This window comes from Hyla sarda, chromosome 10 (assembly GCF_029499605.1).
Source record: "Hyla sarda isolate aHylSar1 chromosome 10, aHylSar1.hap1, whole genome shotgun sequence".
NCBI classification, from domain to species: Eukaryota; Metazoa; Chordata; class Amphibia; order Anura; family Hylidae; genus Hyla; species Hyla sarda.
In genome coordinates, this window is record NC_079198.1 from 65,717,276 (window position 1) to 65,732,853 (window position 15,578).

The following is a 15,578-nucleotide window of genomic DNA, read 5'->3' on the forward strand; positions in this document are numbered from 1 at the left end:
TGGACCTCCTCTTTATGGCGCCTGATTTTGCCCCTCAGGGCAGAAAGGTCTGCTAAATACAGCACTCCAGTAATTTGTTGACAATGGAGTTCCCTGGAGAAAGGAGTTCTGCACAGTTGAAAAAGGAATGGTACCAACTGGTATGGGGTCCCCTTTTTTCCAAGGGTTCTTATAGTAGCTGCATGGTCTGCCACTATTGTACATACGCCTTGGCCATACCATTTAAACCACTGACTTGTAAACTGGTGGAGTGTATGGGAACTGTGCTGCAATAACCCGGCCCCACCACTATACAATGAATTGAGCCATTTACTTCTGGCCCTTATTGTGTATTTGCTAAGGAGAGGCCATCAAAGTAAAATACCCAGAAAATTTGAGAATATGTAAAATTTTAGTGATGACACAGGTACCATTCATGTTAATGGAAAGCCTTGTATTAACCAAATTTTCTACCTATGCAGTAAAACAGACAGGATTTAGTCGGCAGGACCTAAGCTACCTTCAGGAGATTGGGAATGGCTGGTTTGGAAAGGTGAGTATAGATATTGGTTTTATTCTTTCAATTTGCCATTTAGAATGTATTCAGATTTCTGGGATGGGGATTAAGAAGAGTGGGGAAGGGAAAAGTTCAGAAATATAATCTATACTGTGAGGGGGCATCCAGGGCTGGGGAGCAATGCGTGCAAGCATAATCGCTGATCAGTAAAGCACATGCATTGTTACTTACCATCTTATATAATGTACATGCAAACTCTGGACAATTATAAATTGTTGTTGTTCAAAAACAGAGCTTTCCTTTAAGTTCATAGGGGGCACACTGAAAACATTGCTTGTAGGGGACTATTCGTACCATACAGCATCTATATTCACTGGGCATTTCACCTGATGTTTCTGATCTGATTTTTTCTATAATGTCTTTGAAGGTCATCTTGGGGGAGATATTCTCAGACTACACTCCTGCACAGGTAGTGGTTAAAGAGCTGCGGGTCAATGCCAGCCCTTTAGAACAACGAAAGTTTCTGTCTGAAGCACAGCCATACAGGTAACTGATTTGTGGCAATTATTCCAGATGTCCTAATATTCTGTTTTACTGTAACTTTGCCTTTACGTTCAAAACACAATGAATACTTACAATATTGAAACATTTTAAAATGCAACATTTTAAGTACCGTATATGCCACCATAATGGTATAGTGTTAGTGAGACAGAAATAAGGGTTGGAGACCTTTGGTAGGGAGTGATGTAAAGAAAGTCTTATCAGGGTACTTATGTTAACAAACTGTATCTAACCTTGTGCTTGTGATCATGGTATGACTAACAGCTAGAAGCGATAAGTGTAGGAAACTATGTTATACACAGACGCATAGCACATGGTATCAAAGTTGGCAACTAGTAATTAATAGAATGACATTTTTTTCACATCTCGTTTTGGGGATACATCAGCCAGAGGAAATTTTGAAAATTGGCTGCTGCTGTATCCCCGCCGTACCCGTTCCATTCTGCACCCCATTCATTTGAATAAGTCGGATGGACTTTGATCAGCTCATTTTTGGACCATATCTTGTTTTATCAGCCTTAGACCATGGGTTTTCAGTCCAACAACAAAACCAGATATGATCTAAAAATTTGCCAATTGGAGTCACTAACTGACTCTGTCCAGCTTATTTAAATGAATGGCGTGTGACACGGGTCCGCAGGGATTCGGCTGCAGCAGGTTTTCAAATTCTCCCGCCATATCCAGCTGCCGTATCCCCAAAACATGATGTGAATTAGACATTAGATGACATCTGCTTAAATACTGTAAGATAATCAGCCTTAAAGGGGTATTCCAGGAAAAAAACTTTTATCCCCTATCCAAAGGATAGGGGATAAGATGTCTGATCGCGGGGGGCCCGCTGCTGGGACCCCCTGTGATCTCCCTGCAGCGCCTGCATTCTATGCAGGTACTGCGTCTCTAGTTTCGGAAACCTCCGGGTTTCCAGGACTGGGGACGTGATGTCACGCCACGCCCCCTCATTTCATGTCTATGGGAGGGGGCGTGATGGTAGTAGAATGCGGGTGCTGCAGGGAGATCGCGGGGGGTCTCAGCAGCGGGGCCCCCCGCAATCATATTTTTTTTACCAGAATACCCCTTTAAGCTACCAGTTGTACAAAAATGGACAACATAAGGATTGTATTCAGATCTTAAAGGAACCTTTCTTATTGAGCATGGTGTCTTATCTGTAGGCATCATGTTATGGAGCAGAAGGAGCTGAGTAGACTGATGTATAGTTTTGTTGGAATAATGTTATATTACTTTTAAATTATGTTAAATTTTAGTCACTTATATCCTTGCTTTCTATATTTAGGCGTCTAGTGGGCGATCCTTACTTCAGAGTTATACAAAGATATACTAAGTAGAACTGCCCTCTGGATTCAGATTGAAAACTCAAGATTTAGGATTTTTTATTATGTAGCTTATAACAAGGAACATTAAAAAAAATCACAAAACCTTTTTAATTAATTATTTACTGTTACGGTATTTATTTTTGTTACTGTCAATTTGATGACTTTAACAGTCACATTAAAATTGGAATAATCCTTCCAAAAATGTAATTTTTTTTATTGTCGATTTTAAATGCATGTCTGAAGTAAACACATATAACGCTGGTATATTAACCCCTAAGTGACAGAAATCATTTTGGATTTAGGCAGAGGTTCTAGAGATGGTACCCACATCGGACATTAATGGCATATCCTTTGAATATGCCATAAATGGGCAGCTGGGAATATTACTGTCTGTGCTTCTTGTCAGTAAGATAAATGAGATGATGCATATGGACAACACATGAGCATTTGATACCCTTTTCAGAAGAACCTTGATTTATTGGCACAGTTACACCTTGATACACATAGGGTTTCCATCCATTCATGTTCCTCTGCTCATGTTTTTATTACTCTTCCTTTCTCTTGTATCTGCTCTATAGTTACCACTATTGAAGGGGTTATCCAGGAAAAAACTTTTTTTTTTATATATCAACTGGCTTCAGAAAGTTAAACAGATTTGTAAATTACTTCTATTAAAAAATCTTAACCTTTCAGTACTTATGAGCTTCTGAATTTGAGTTGTTCTTTTCTGTCTAAGTGCTCTCTGATGACACGTGTCTCGGGAACCGCCCAGTTTAGAAGAGGTTTGCTATGGGGATTTGCTTCTAAACTGGGTGGTTCCCGAGACACGTGTCATCAGAGAGCACTTAGACAGAAAAGAACAACTCAACTTTAGAAGCTCATAAGTACTGAAAGGATTAAGATTTTTTTAATAGGAGTAATTTACAAATCTGTTTAACTTTCTGGAGCCAGTTGAAAATCTTCCCAATTTAAAAATGTATGTGAAGGATTATCTTGCGCACAAAGTCAACCACTGATCTGTGATGTTCTTATCCATAATAGGAATATGACCTAGATCTCTGCCTTGCAGACTTGTTTCCTCTTAGAACATTCAGAAGAAACTGAAATTGTTGAGATCAACAGGAAAAGTAAAATTAACTTATTGTAACAACGGAAATTATTTTATTTGAGTACATCACACAGCCTCTAATCTTTCTTCCGCCCTAGTATCTTTCTATCTGTTATTAAGGACTAACCCATGCAAATACCTTTTCTTAAAAGTGAGTGCATGGAGTCCCAAATCCCTATACAGAAAAGCTGGAGTAGCTGTATGTATCTTTTAAGCCCCTGAAGAACACTTTTTAAAGAAAGAAACATCAAACAAAACATTTGAATTACATATGTATATTTCCACTCATATAAATGAGGTATCAGACTACTGGTTAATTTTTAGCTGACAAAGACTTAAACTTTTTGATAAGGTTCATATAAAAATCATGTAAAGACTCCAACTGCACATGGAGACAGTGTTTAGCCAACAAACATCTTCTTTATTGCAACATAGAAGAAATTCACCTCGGCTCTCACCTATTTCCACATCTTCATAAAAACAGCCAGCCTCCGGTGGGATCGGGAAACAGAAAAAACGGCTCCAAGGAGGCCAGAGGAAGTGGGCAGACCGAGAAATGAGTTTGCTGCCGCCCACCACCACCCGCGCAGCCTCGGCTGCAGCGTTTTTTTCTGTTTCCCGATCCCACCGGAGGCTGGCTGTTTTTATGAAGATGTGGAAATAAAAGTTATGTTTTAACAGATGAGTGCCGAGGTGAATTTCTTCTATGTTGGATTTCATGTAAACCATGACAACTCATCTGTAGTCATCTGTTTCGAGTTCTTGCAGGACGGGCAGGGTGCCCAGGGCCGGTTTTAAGCTTAGCATGGCCCTAGGCAAAATCAAAAGAGGGGCCCCAAAAGTCGTAATAGTGCACTAACCAGATTTGCACATTTTTGGTCACTTCCAAAATATCTAAACAGCAATTGAAAAGTCCCATCGAAACAAAAATGGTACCGATAAACACTACAAATAAAAGCACAAAAAATTACCCTCAAATATCACCATATACAGAAACATAAAAGAGTTATAGGGATCAGGTTGGCAGTATAGTTCCCCCATATTAGGTTGCCAGTATAGCTTCCCAACATTAGGTTGGCAGTATAGTTCCCCCACATTAGGTTGTAGTTCCCCCACATTAGGTTGTAGTTCCCCCACATTAGGTTGGCAGTATAGTTCCCACATATTAGGTTGCCAGTATAGCTTCCCAACATTAGGTTGGCAGTATAGTTCCCCCACATTAGGTTGTAGTTCCTCCACATTAGGTTGTAGTTCCCCCACATTAGGTTGGCAGTATAGTTTCCCCCCATTAGGTAGGCAGTATAGTTCCCCCAAAAATGGTACGCAGTATGTTCCCCCACATTCGGTAGGCAGTATAGTCCCCCCCCCCCCATTAGGTAGGCAGTATGTTCCCCCACATTCAGTAGGCAGTATATTTCCCTCACATTAGGTTGTAGTTCCCCCAAATTAGGTAGGCAGTATAGTTCCCCCACATTAGGTTGGCAGTACAGTCCCTCCCACATTAGGTTAGCAGTATAGTTCCCCCACATTAGGTTGGCAGTATAGTTCCCCCACATTAGGTTGGTGGTATAGTTCCCCCACGTTAGGTTGGCAGTATAGTTCCCCCACATTAGGTTGGCAGTATAGTTCCCCCACGTTAGGTTGTAGTTCCCCCTTATTTGGTTGTAGTTCCCCCACATTAGGTAGGCAGTATAATTCCCCAACATTAGATTGGTAGCATAGTTCTCCCATATTAGGTCCCCCCTCTCCCCCTGCTTTTTCTATTTTTCACATTTCCTTTCCTGGCCACGATCGGCAGGCTCAGGTAATGCAGCGGGTCTTGTGGGCTGTGTGGATAATATGACGTGTGACGTCTCCTGCCGGCTCCTCTGCGTGGCGTCAGGGACGTCACACCTTATTCCCTGCAGCCGCGGTCGGACTGCTAAACTTAAGCAGCCGGCACTGCAGCGAATGAGGAGTGACGTCCCTGACGCCATGCAGAGGAGCCGGCAGGAGACGTCACTCGTCATATTATCCACACAGCCATAAGAACCGCCATGTTACCTGAGCCTGCCGAGTGCGGCCAGGTAAGAAAATATGAAAAATAGATAAAGCAGGAGAAGTGCCTGATTTACCCTGCCCTAAAGCCGGCTGTTACGCCGAGCGCTCCGGGTCCCCGCTCCTCCCCGGAGCGCTCGCTTCACTCTCCCCGCGGCAGCGCTCCGGTCACGTCCTCTGACCCGGGGCGCTGCGATTCCGCTGCCAGCCGGGATGCGATTCGCGATGCGGGTAGCGCCCGCTCGCGATGCGCACCCCGGCTCCCCTACCTGACTCGCTCTCCGTCTGTTCTGTCCCGGCGCGCGCGGCCCCGCTCCCTAGGGCGCGCCGGGTCTCTGCGATTTAAAGGGCCACTGCGCCGCTGATTGGCGCAGTGGTTCCAATTAGTGTTTACACCTGTGCACTTCCCTATATCACCTCACTTCCCCTTCACTCCCTCGCCGGATCTTGTTGCCTTAGTGCCAGTGAAAGCGTTCCTTGTGTGTTCCTTGCCTGTGTTTCCAGACCTTCTGCCGTTGCCCCTGACTACGATCCTTGCTGCCTGCCCCGACCTTCTGCTACGTCCGACCTTGCTTTTGCCTACTCCCTTGTACCGCGCCTATCTTCAGCAGCCAGAGAGGTGAGCCGTTGCTAGTGGATACGACCTGGTCACTACCGCCGCAGCAAGACCATCCCGCTTTGCGGCGGGCTCTGGTGAAAACCAGTAGTGGCTTAGAACCGGTCCACTAGCACGGTCCACGCCAATCCCTCTCTGGCACAGAGGATCCACTACCTGCCAGCCGGCATCGTGACAGTAGATCCGGCCATGGATCCCGCTGAAGTTCCTCTGCCAGTTGTCGCTGACCTCACCACGGTGGTCGCCCAGCAGTCTCAACAGATAGCGCAACAAGGCCAACAGCTGTCCCAACTGACCGTTATGCTACAACAGTTACTACCACAGCTTCAGCAGTCATCTCCTCCGCCAGCTCCTGCACCTCCTCCGCAGCGAGTGGCCGCTCCTGGGATACGCTTATCCTTGCCGGATAAATTTGATGGGGACTCTAAGTTTTGCCGTGGCTTTCTTTCCCAATGTTCCCTGCATCTGGAGATGATGTCGGACCTGTTTCCCACTGAAAGGTCTAAGGTGGCTTTCGTAGTCAGCCTTCTGTCCGGAAAAGCCCTGTCATGGGCCACACCGCTCTGGGACCGCAATGACCCCGTCACTGCCTCTGTACACTCCTTCTTCTCGGAAATCCGAAGTGTCTTTGAGGAACCTGCCCGAGCCTCTTCTGCTGAGACTGCCCTGTTGAACCTGGTCCAGGGTAATTCTTCCGTTGGCGAGTATGCCGTACAATTCCGTACTCTTGCTTCAGAATTGTCCTGGAATAATGAGGCCCTCTGCGCGACCTTCAAAAAAGGCCTATCCAGCAACATTAAAGATGTTCTGGCCGCACGAGAAATTCCTGCTAATCTACATGAACTTATTCACCTAGCCACTCGCATTGACATGCGTTTTTCCGAAAGGCGTCAGGAACTCCGCCAAGATATGGACTCTGTTCGCACGAGGCGTTTCTTCTCCTCGGCTCCTCTCTCCTCTGGTCCCCTGCAATCTGTTCCTGTGCCTCCCGCCGTGGAGGCTATGCAGGTCGACCGGTCTCGCCTGACACCTCAAGAGAGGACACGACGCCGTATGGAGAACCTCTGCCTGTACTGTGCTAGTACCGAACACTTCCTGAGAGATTGTCCTATCCGTCCTCCCCGCCTGGAAAGACGTACGCTGACTCCGCACAAAGGTGAGACAGTCCTTGATGTCTACTCAGCTTCTCCACGTCTTACTGTGCCTGTGCGGATGTCTGCCTCTGCCTTCTCCTTCTCTACAGTGGCCTTCTTGGACTCTGGATCTGCAGGAAATTTTATTTTGGCCTCTCTCGTCAACAGGTTCAACATCCCGGTGACCAGTCTCGCCAGACCCCTCTACATCAATTGTGTAAATAATGAAAGATTGGACTGTACCATACGTTTCCGCACGGAGCCCCTTCTTATGAGCATCGGATCTCATCATGAGAGGATTGAACTTTTGGTCCTCCCCAATTGCACCTCGGAAATTCTCCTTGGACTTCCCTGGCTTCAACTTCATTCCCCTACCCTGGATTGGTCCACTGGGGAGATCAAGAGTTGGGGGTCCTCTTGTTCCAAGAACTGTCTAAAACCGGTTCCCAGTAACCCTTGCCGTAACTCTGTGGTTCCTCCAGTAACCGGTCTCCCTAAGGCCTATATGGACTTCGCGGATGTTTTCTGCAAAAAACAAGCTGAGACTCTACCTCCTCACAGGCCTTATGATTGCCCTATCGACCTCCTCCCGGGCACTACTCCACCCCGGGGCAGAATTTATCCTCTCTCTGCCCCAGAGACTCTTGCCATGTCCGAATACGTCCAGGAGAATCTAAAAAAGGGCTTTATCCGTAAATCCTCCTCTCCTGCCGGAGCCGGATTTTTCTTTGTGTCCAAAAAGGATGGCTCCCTACGTCCTTGCATTGACTACCGCGGTCTTAATAAAATCACGGTTAAGAACCGCTACCCCTTACCCCTCATCTCTGAACTCTTTGATCGCCTCCAAGGTGCCCACATCTTCACTAAATTGGACTTAAGAGGCGCCTATAACCTCATCCGCATCAGAGAGGGGGACGAGTGGAAAACGGCATTTAACACCAGAGATGGACACTTTGAGTATCTGGTCATGCCCTTTGGACTGTGCAACGCCCCTGCCGTCTTCCAAGACTTTGTCAATGAAATTTTTCGTGATCTGTTATACTCCTGTGTTGTTGTATATCTGGACGATATCCTAATTTTTTCTGCCAATCTAGAAGAACACCGCCAGCATGTCCGTATGGTTCTTCAGAGACTTCGTGACAACCAACTCTATGCCAAAATTGAGAAATGTCTGTTTGAATGCCAATCTCTTCCTTTTCTAGGATATTTGGTCTCTGGCCAGGGACTACAGATGGATCCAGACAAACTCTCTGCCGTCTTAGATTGGCCACGCCCCTCCGGACTCCGTGCCATCCAACGCTTTTTGGGGTTCGCCAATTATTACAGGCAATTTATTCCACATTTTTCTACCATTGTGGCTCCTATCGTGGCTTTAACCAAAAAAAATGCTGATCCCAAGTCCTGGCCTCCTCAAGCAGAAGACGCCTTTAAACGACTCAAGTCTGCCTTTTCTTCGGCTCCCGTCCTCTCCAGACCTGACCCTTCCAAACCCTTCCTATTGGAGGTTGATGCCTCCTCAGTGGGAGCTGGAGCTGTTCTTCTACAAAAAAATTCTTCCGGGCATGCTGTCACTTGTGGTTTTTTCTCTAGGACCTTCTCTCCAGCGGAGAGGAACTACTCCATCGGGGATCGAGAGCTTCTAGCCATTAAATTAGCACTTGAGGAATGGAGGCATCTGCTGGAGGGATCAAGTTCTCCTGTTATTATCTACACCGACCACAAGAACCTCTCCTACCTCCAGTCTGCCCAACGGCTGAATCCTCGCCAGGCCCGGTGGTCTCTGTTCTTTGCCCGATTTAATTTTGAGATTCACTTTCGTCCTGCCGATAAGAACATTAGGGCCGATGCTCTCTCTCGTTCCTCGGATGCCTCAGAAGTTGAACTCTCTCCGCAACACATCATTCCACCTGACTGCCTGATCTCCACTTCTCCTGCCTCCATCAGGCAGACTCCTCCAGGAAAGACCTTTGTTTCTCCTCGCCAACGCCTCGGAATCCTCAAATGGGGTCACTCCTCCCATCTCGCAGGTCATGCGGGTATCAAGAAATCTGTGCAACTCATCTCCCGCTTCTATTGGTGGCCGACTCTGGAGACGGATGTTGTGGACTTTGTGCGAGCCTGCACTATCTGTGCCCGGGATAAGACTCCTCGCCAGAAGCCCGCTGGTTTTCTTCATCCTCTGCCTGTCCCCGAACAGCCTTGGTCTCTGATTGGTATGGATTTTATTACTGATTTACCCCCTTCCCGTGGCAACACTGTTATTTGGGTGGTCGTTGATCGATTCTCCAAAATGGCACATTTCATCCCTCTTCCTGGTCTTCCTTCTGCGCCTCAGTTGGCTAAACAATTTTTTGTACACATTTTTCGTCTTCACGGATTGCCTACGCAGATTGTCTCAGATAGAGGCGTCCAATTCGTGTCTAAATTCTGGAGGGCTCTCTGTAAACAACTCAAGATTAAATTAAATTTTTCTTCTGCATATCATCCCCAGTCCAATGGACAAGTAGAAAGGATTAACCAGATCTTGGGTGATTATTTGCGACATTTTATTTCCTCCCGCCAGGATGACTGGGCAGATCTCCTCCCATGGGCCGAATTCTCGTATAACTTCAGGGTCTCTGAGTCTTCCTCCAAATCCCCATTTTTCGTGGTGTACGGCCGTCACCTTCTTCCCCCCCTCCCTACTCCCTTGCCCTCTGGTCTGCCCGCTGTGGATGAAATTTCTCGTGACCTTTCCATCATATGGAGAGAGACCCAAAATTCTCTCTTACAGGCTTCATCACGCATGAAGAAGTTCGCGGATAAGAAAAGAAGAGCTCCCCCCGTTTTTTCCCCTGGAGACAAGGTATGGCTCTCCGCTAAATATGTCCGCTTCCGTGTCCCTAGCTACAAGTTGGGACCACGCTATCTTGGTCCTTTCAAAATTTTGTGTCAAATCAATCCTGTCTCTTATAAACTTCTTCTTCCTCCCTCTCTTCGTATCCCTAATGCCTTTCACGTCTCTCTTCTCAAACCACTCATCCTCAACCGTTTTTCTCCCAAGTCTGTTCCTCCCACTCCTGTTTCCGGCTCCTCGGACATCTTCTCGGTCAAAGAAATTTTAGCTGCCAAAAAGGTCAGAGGGAGAAATTTTTTTTTAGTGGACTGGGAGGGTTGTGGTCCTGAAGAGAGATCCTGGGAACCTGAGGACAACATCCTAGACAAAAGTCTGCTCCTCAGGTTCTCAGGCTCTAGGAAGAGGGGGAGACCCAAGGGGGGGGGTACTGTTACGCCGAGCGCTCCGGGTCCCCGCTCCTCCCCGGAGCGCTCGCTTCACTCTCCCCGCGGCAGCGCTCCGGTCACGTCCTCTGACCCGGGGCGCTGCGATTCCGCTGCCAGCCGGGATGCGATTCGCGATGCGGGTAGCGCCCGCTCGCGATGCGCACCCCGGCTCCCCTACCTGACTCGCTCTCCGTCTGTTCTGTCCCGGCGCGCGCGGCCCCGCTCCCTAGGGCGCGCGCGCGCCGGGTCTCTGCGATTTAAAGGGCCACTGCGCCGCTGATTGGCGCAGTGGTTCCAATTAGTGTTTACACCTGTGCACTTCCCTATATCACCTCACTTCCCCTTCACTCCCTCGCCGGATCTTGTTGCCTTAGTGCCAGTGAAAGCGTTCCTTGTGTGTTCCTTGCCTGTGTTTCCAGACCTTCTGCCGTTGCCCCTGACTACGATCCTTGCTGCCTGCCCCGACCTTCTGCTACGTCCGACCTTGCTTTTGCCTACTCCCTTGTACCGCGCCTATCTTCAGCAGCCAGAGAGGTGAGCCGTTGCTAGTGGATACGACCTGGTCACTACCGCCGCAGCAAGACCATCCCGCTTTGCGGCGGGCTCTGGTGAAAACCAGTAGTGGCTTAGAACCGGTCCACTAGCACGGTCCACGCCAATCCCTCTCTGGCACAGAGGATCCACTACCTGCCAGCCGGCATCGTGACACCGGCCCTGAGGGTGCCGGCCTGATAGTGAGAGGGTTTAGGATCACTGGGGAGTAGTGTCAAACTTATTTATGGAGTGTTACAAGAATATGGAAAATCTGTTGAAAGGCAGTCACAATCGCAGACTGTTTAGTCTCAGTTTAGTCCAACTGTTAGTTGGCTTGAACTGCACTACAATCTTCTGGTGCATTTTTGAGGCATTATGTTTAATCTTAAGCTATACCCTCCTTTTAGAAGAGTCACCTTTTTGTTGAATTCAACAGAAAAGTGTCTAAAAATGTCTAAAACAAATGTAAGCCAATTTTTTTATACCTGAATTCCAGCACATTTGCAGTAGTAAATGAACCTATGCTCATCAAGGATCTAGTAAGGTGAAGAATATGTTTAATTAAAGGGGAACTCCAGCTGTCCCCATGCATGGCGCAACCTCTTCTCCGTGGATAAGGATCCTGTGGATAAGAGATGAGTACCTATGTACCGGAGTTCCCCTTTAAATAATACTTCAGCACTAAAAGAAGAGCGTATTCCTAGTGCAGCAATTCAAACAATCTTGTAGTAGTTATAAGCTTATCAGTTTACCAAATGGAATTGTGCTCAGGGCACAGCAACCTGAAGGCTTGTATGATGTAAGTAGATAGGTCAGCTGCCTCATGGGCCCCTCCAAAACCACTGGGCTCAAATGCAAACATAAACAATGTTTCTGAAGAGTGGCAAAAAAGCTACTGTTTATTAATAGCTGGAACTATAAAAATCTATTATAAAAGCACCCGCAACACATTTCTAGTCTGTACCAGACTCTTCATTAGGCATGTTATCAGGGACTTAATTAGAATTATGCATATAGAATATAAGTAATATAGCATGTACAAGTGACCCTCTGGGAAAAATCGAAAGGGTGTCCATCCTACTCCATAGTTTCATATCTGCCTAGTTCCCAATGTTATGGAGAGCCATGACGCTCTTGACATAGGCCTTACCTTCATCATATTGAGATTTCATCATATTTCCGTGAGCTGCCTTGTACCTTGTATAGAAAATAACTCCCAGCACATAAATGCACAGAGAGTCTTGGGATCTGCATCCCTATAGAGCTGCTGAAAAAGCTATATGATATGTCAGAGGAATTGTACTGGGCATCATGGGTAAAATTAGCTTAGACAAAAAGTATTACCGCTGCTTATGGCAACTTAATAACTTTTGTCATTTTATTTACTTCACTGAAAGCAAAAATTTGTTTGCTTTACTCAAGTTCTCTAGCCTTGCCTTGTTTTACTTTTTATACATGCCAGAAAGGTCTCTTATTCATATTCAACACTAACGTTTATTCTTATTCAGTAAGCCCATGGATGTGCAACTCAGAAACTACATGGGTTATACCATTTTGACCTGATTGACCAGATGCTCTGATTTTAAATGTGTTTGTACTTTCATGCTACACCCCTTATTGCAAAATATAAAGGTTTTATTATGTGGTTGACTATCTGTACTTTTTTCTGAATAGTCAGATGGATGGGACATTTATTGCAAAATGAGTTGTGAATGCTAGGCTCTGGGGGGGGGGGGGGGGTGATAAGGAGCTGCATAATCACACACCCCAAACATGAATCACGCCCCCTCGGTCCTAAGTCGAGCATTGACACCCCATTTTGCAATAAAGTTAAAGGAAATCTTTCATTGGTGTCACCTGCACTAACTTGCCGGTACAGACAGGTAGTGCAGGTGACACTGATGACAATGATACTTACCTGGTCCCGTTCCATGCTGTGGTTTTCCCCCAATCTTCCGTCGTATCTTCCATTTTGGGGCCAACTTTGAGCATGAGCAGAACTAAGTGACGTTACTGCTGCTGTTCTCTGCTGGATCCTGCTGCTAGCAAACAGCAGTGGTGACCTCAATAAGCTCTGCCCAAGGAGAACTACAGCAGGGGACAGGACCAGGTAAGTATCGTTGACATCAGTGTCACCTGCGCTACCTGTCTGTATCAACAGGTTAGTGAAGGTGACACTGATGACAGATATCCTTTAAGTACAGATAGCAAACCTATTATTATGTTTAATTGTAGTGTCTCGGGAAAGGGGGAAAGGTGTGTAGCAAGAAATTATGCTTCTTATAAACAGGGCAAAACAGTATGATAACAGATCTTTTTGTATGGTAACAGATCATGTTTGTACAGTTCCTCTTCAAGACAAAACTTTAAAGGGGTACTCCCGTGGAACTAATTTTTTTTTTAAATGAACTGGTGCCAAAAATTTAAACAGATTTGTAAATTACTTCTATTTAAAAATCTGAATCCTTTCAGATCCTTCACAGCTGATGTATGCTACAAAGGAAATTGTATAGTTCTTTTCTGTCTGACCACAGTGCTCTCTGCTGATACCTCTGTTCATGTCAGGAACTGTCCAGAGCAGGACAAATCCCCATAGCAAACCTCTCCTGCTCTGGACAGTTTCTGACATGGACAGAGGTGTCAGCAGAGAGCACTGTGGTCAGGCTGAATAGAACTATACAACATCTGCTGCAGCATAGCTGCAGGAGCTGATAAGTACTGGAAGGGTTAAGATTTTAAATAGAAGTAATTTACAAATCTGTTAAATTCCACCCCTTTAACCCCTTAACGACCACGGACGTAAATGTACGTCCTGGTTTGGCGGGACTTCCCGCACCAGGACGTACATTTACGTCCTGTGTATGACCGCAAGCATCAGAAGGGTGCTCACGTCATACACGGCAGGTTCCGGCGGCTAGCGTAATGGCCGACATCCACGATCGCGCGGCTGTCCGCCACTAACCCCTCCGATGCCGTGATCAATACAGATCACGGCATTGCGGCACTTTGATTGGATGATTGAATCGCCACGGGGATCCGATCATCCAGCATGAAAGCCGGAGGTCCCCTCACCTGGCTCCGGCCGTCTCCCAGGGTCTTCTGCTCTGGTCTGCGATCAAGCAGACCAGAGCAGAAGATCACCGATAATACTGAGCAGGGCTGTGTCCTATGCATAGCACTGCACAGTATTAGCAATCAAACGATTGCTATAGATAGTCCCCTATGGGGACATGAAAAAATCCCCTTCCCCAATAAAAATGAAAATTGTTTGTTTTTCCCATTTTACCCCCAAAAAGCGTAAACATTTTTTTAATAAACATATTTGGTATCACCGCATGCGTAAATGTCCGAACTATGAAAATATAATGTTAATGATCCCGTACGGTGAATGGCGTAAACGTAAACATTTAAAAAGTCCAAAAATGCTGCTTTTTTGTCACATTTTATTCAAAAAAAAATTAATAAAAAATTATCTAAAAGTTTTATTTATGCAAATGTGGTATCTAAAAAAAATTACAGATGACGGCGCAAAAAATGAGCCCTGATACCGCCCTATATACGGAAAAATGAAGAAGTAATAGGTGGTCAAAATAGGGCAATTTTATATTACTGATTTTGTACAAAAAGTTTTAGACTTTTTTTAAGCGGTACAAAAATATAAAAGTATCTAGCCATGGGTATCATTTTAATCGTATTGACCCACAGAATAAAGAACACATGTCATTTTTACCGTAAAGTGTACAGTGTGAAAACAAAACCCTCCAAAATGTGCAAAATTTTGGTTTTCATTAAAATTTTCTCCCTAAAAACATTTTTTGGGGGTTCGCCGTACATTTTAGGGTAAAATGAGAGGTTTCATTACAAAGTACAATTGGTCACGCAAAAAACAAGACCTTATATGGTTCTGTGCATGGAAATATTAATGAGTTATGGATTTTAGAAGGCGAGGAGGAAAAAACGAAAACGCTAAAATAAAATTGGCCTGGTCCTTGAGGTGAAAATGGCCTTGGTCATTAAGGGGTTAAGTAGTAAACATTCAGTGTGTTTATCAGCTTGTTCTACACTATGTTCTACAATTTTTAAAATGAACACAAATGATTTCCTATGTAGAATTATAATATTCTGTTCAGTTTATTTGAGCATAATTCTATTGAAGGGTATTATTTTTTACCTTTAAGAAGCCTGCAACATCCAAACATCCTACAATGCCTTGGACTGTGCACAGAAACTATCCCGTTCCTCCTCATCATGGAGTTTTGCCAGCTGGTAAGTGTAAGGTTATCCTGATGTGGGATTCATATTTTTAACAGGTTCCCTTCTTGCCGTGACAGACATGCGAAGTGTAGCGCATCACGGAAATTTTTTTCAACTGTAATAATCAAATATGCCAATTGTCAAGTAAGGATAAAACACCACTGAGGTTTCCACCATTTCAAATGACAACTCCCAGTTTGCCCTTAGCAGTGGTAAAGGGTATTCTAGGAGCTGTTGTTTCACCCAT

At 45.5% G+C, this 15,578-nt stretch overlaps 1 protein-coding gene across 3 annotated transcripts in view; it reads left to right on the top strand.

Annotated features, from left to right (window-relative positions):
- The window catches only part of LMTK3 (lemur tyrosine kinase 3), an 89,923-nt gene that overhangs the window by 40,857 nt on the left and 33,488 nt on the right, over positions 1–15,578 (top strand). For 2 of the 3 annotated variants that reach the window (XM_056544471.1, XM_056544472.1), the window contains exons 5-7: positions 462–532; positions 924–1,042; positions 15,256–15,343. In XM_056544471.1, the coding sequence (XP_056400446.1) occupies positions 462–532; positions 924–1,042; positions 15,256–15,343 (278 nt within the window). The remainder of the gene's footprint in view (positions 1–461; positions 533–923; positions 1,043–15,255; positions 15,344–15,578) is intronic. The other variant, XM_056544473.1, reaches the window with a different exon arrangement.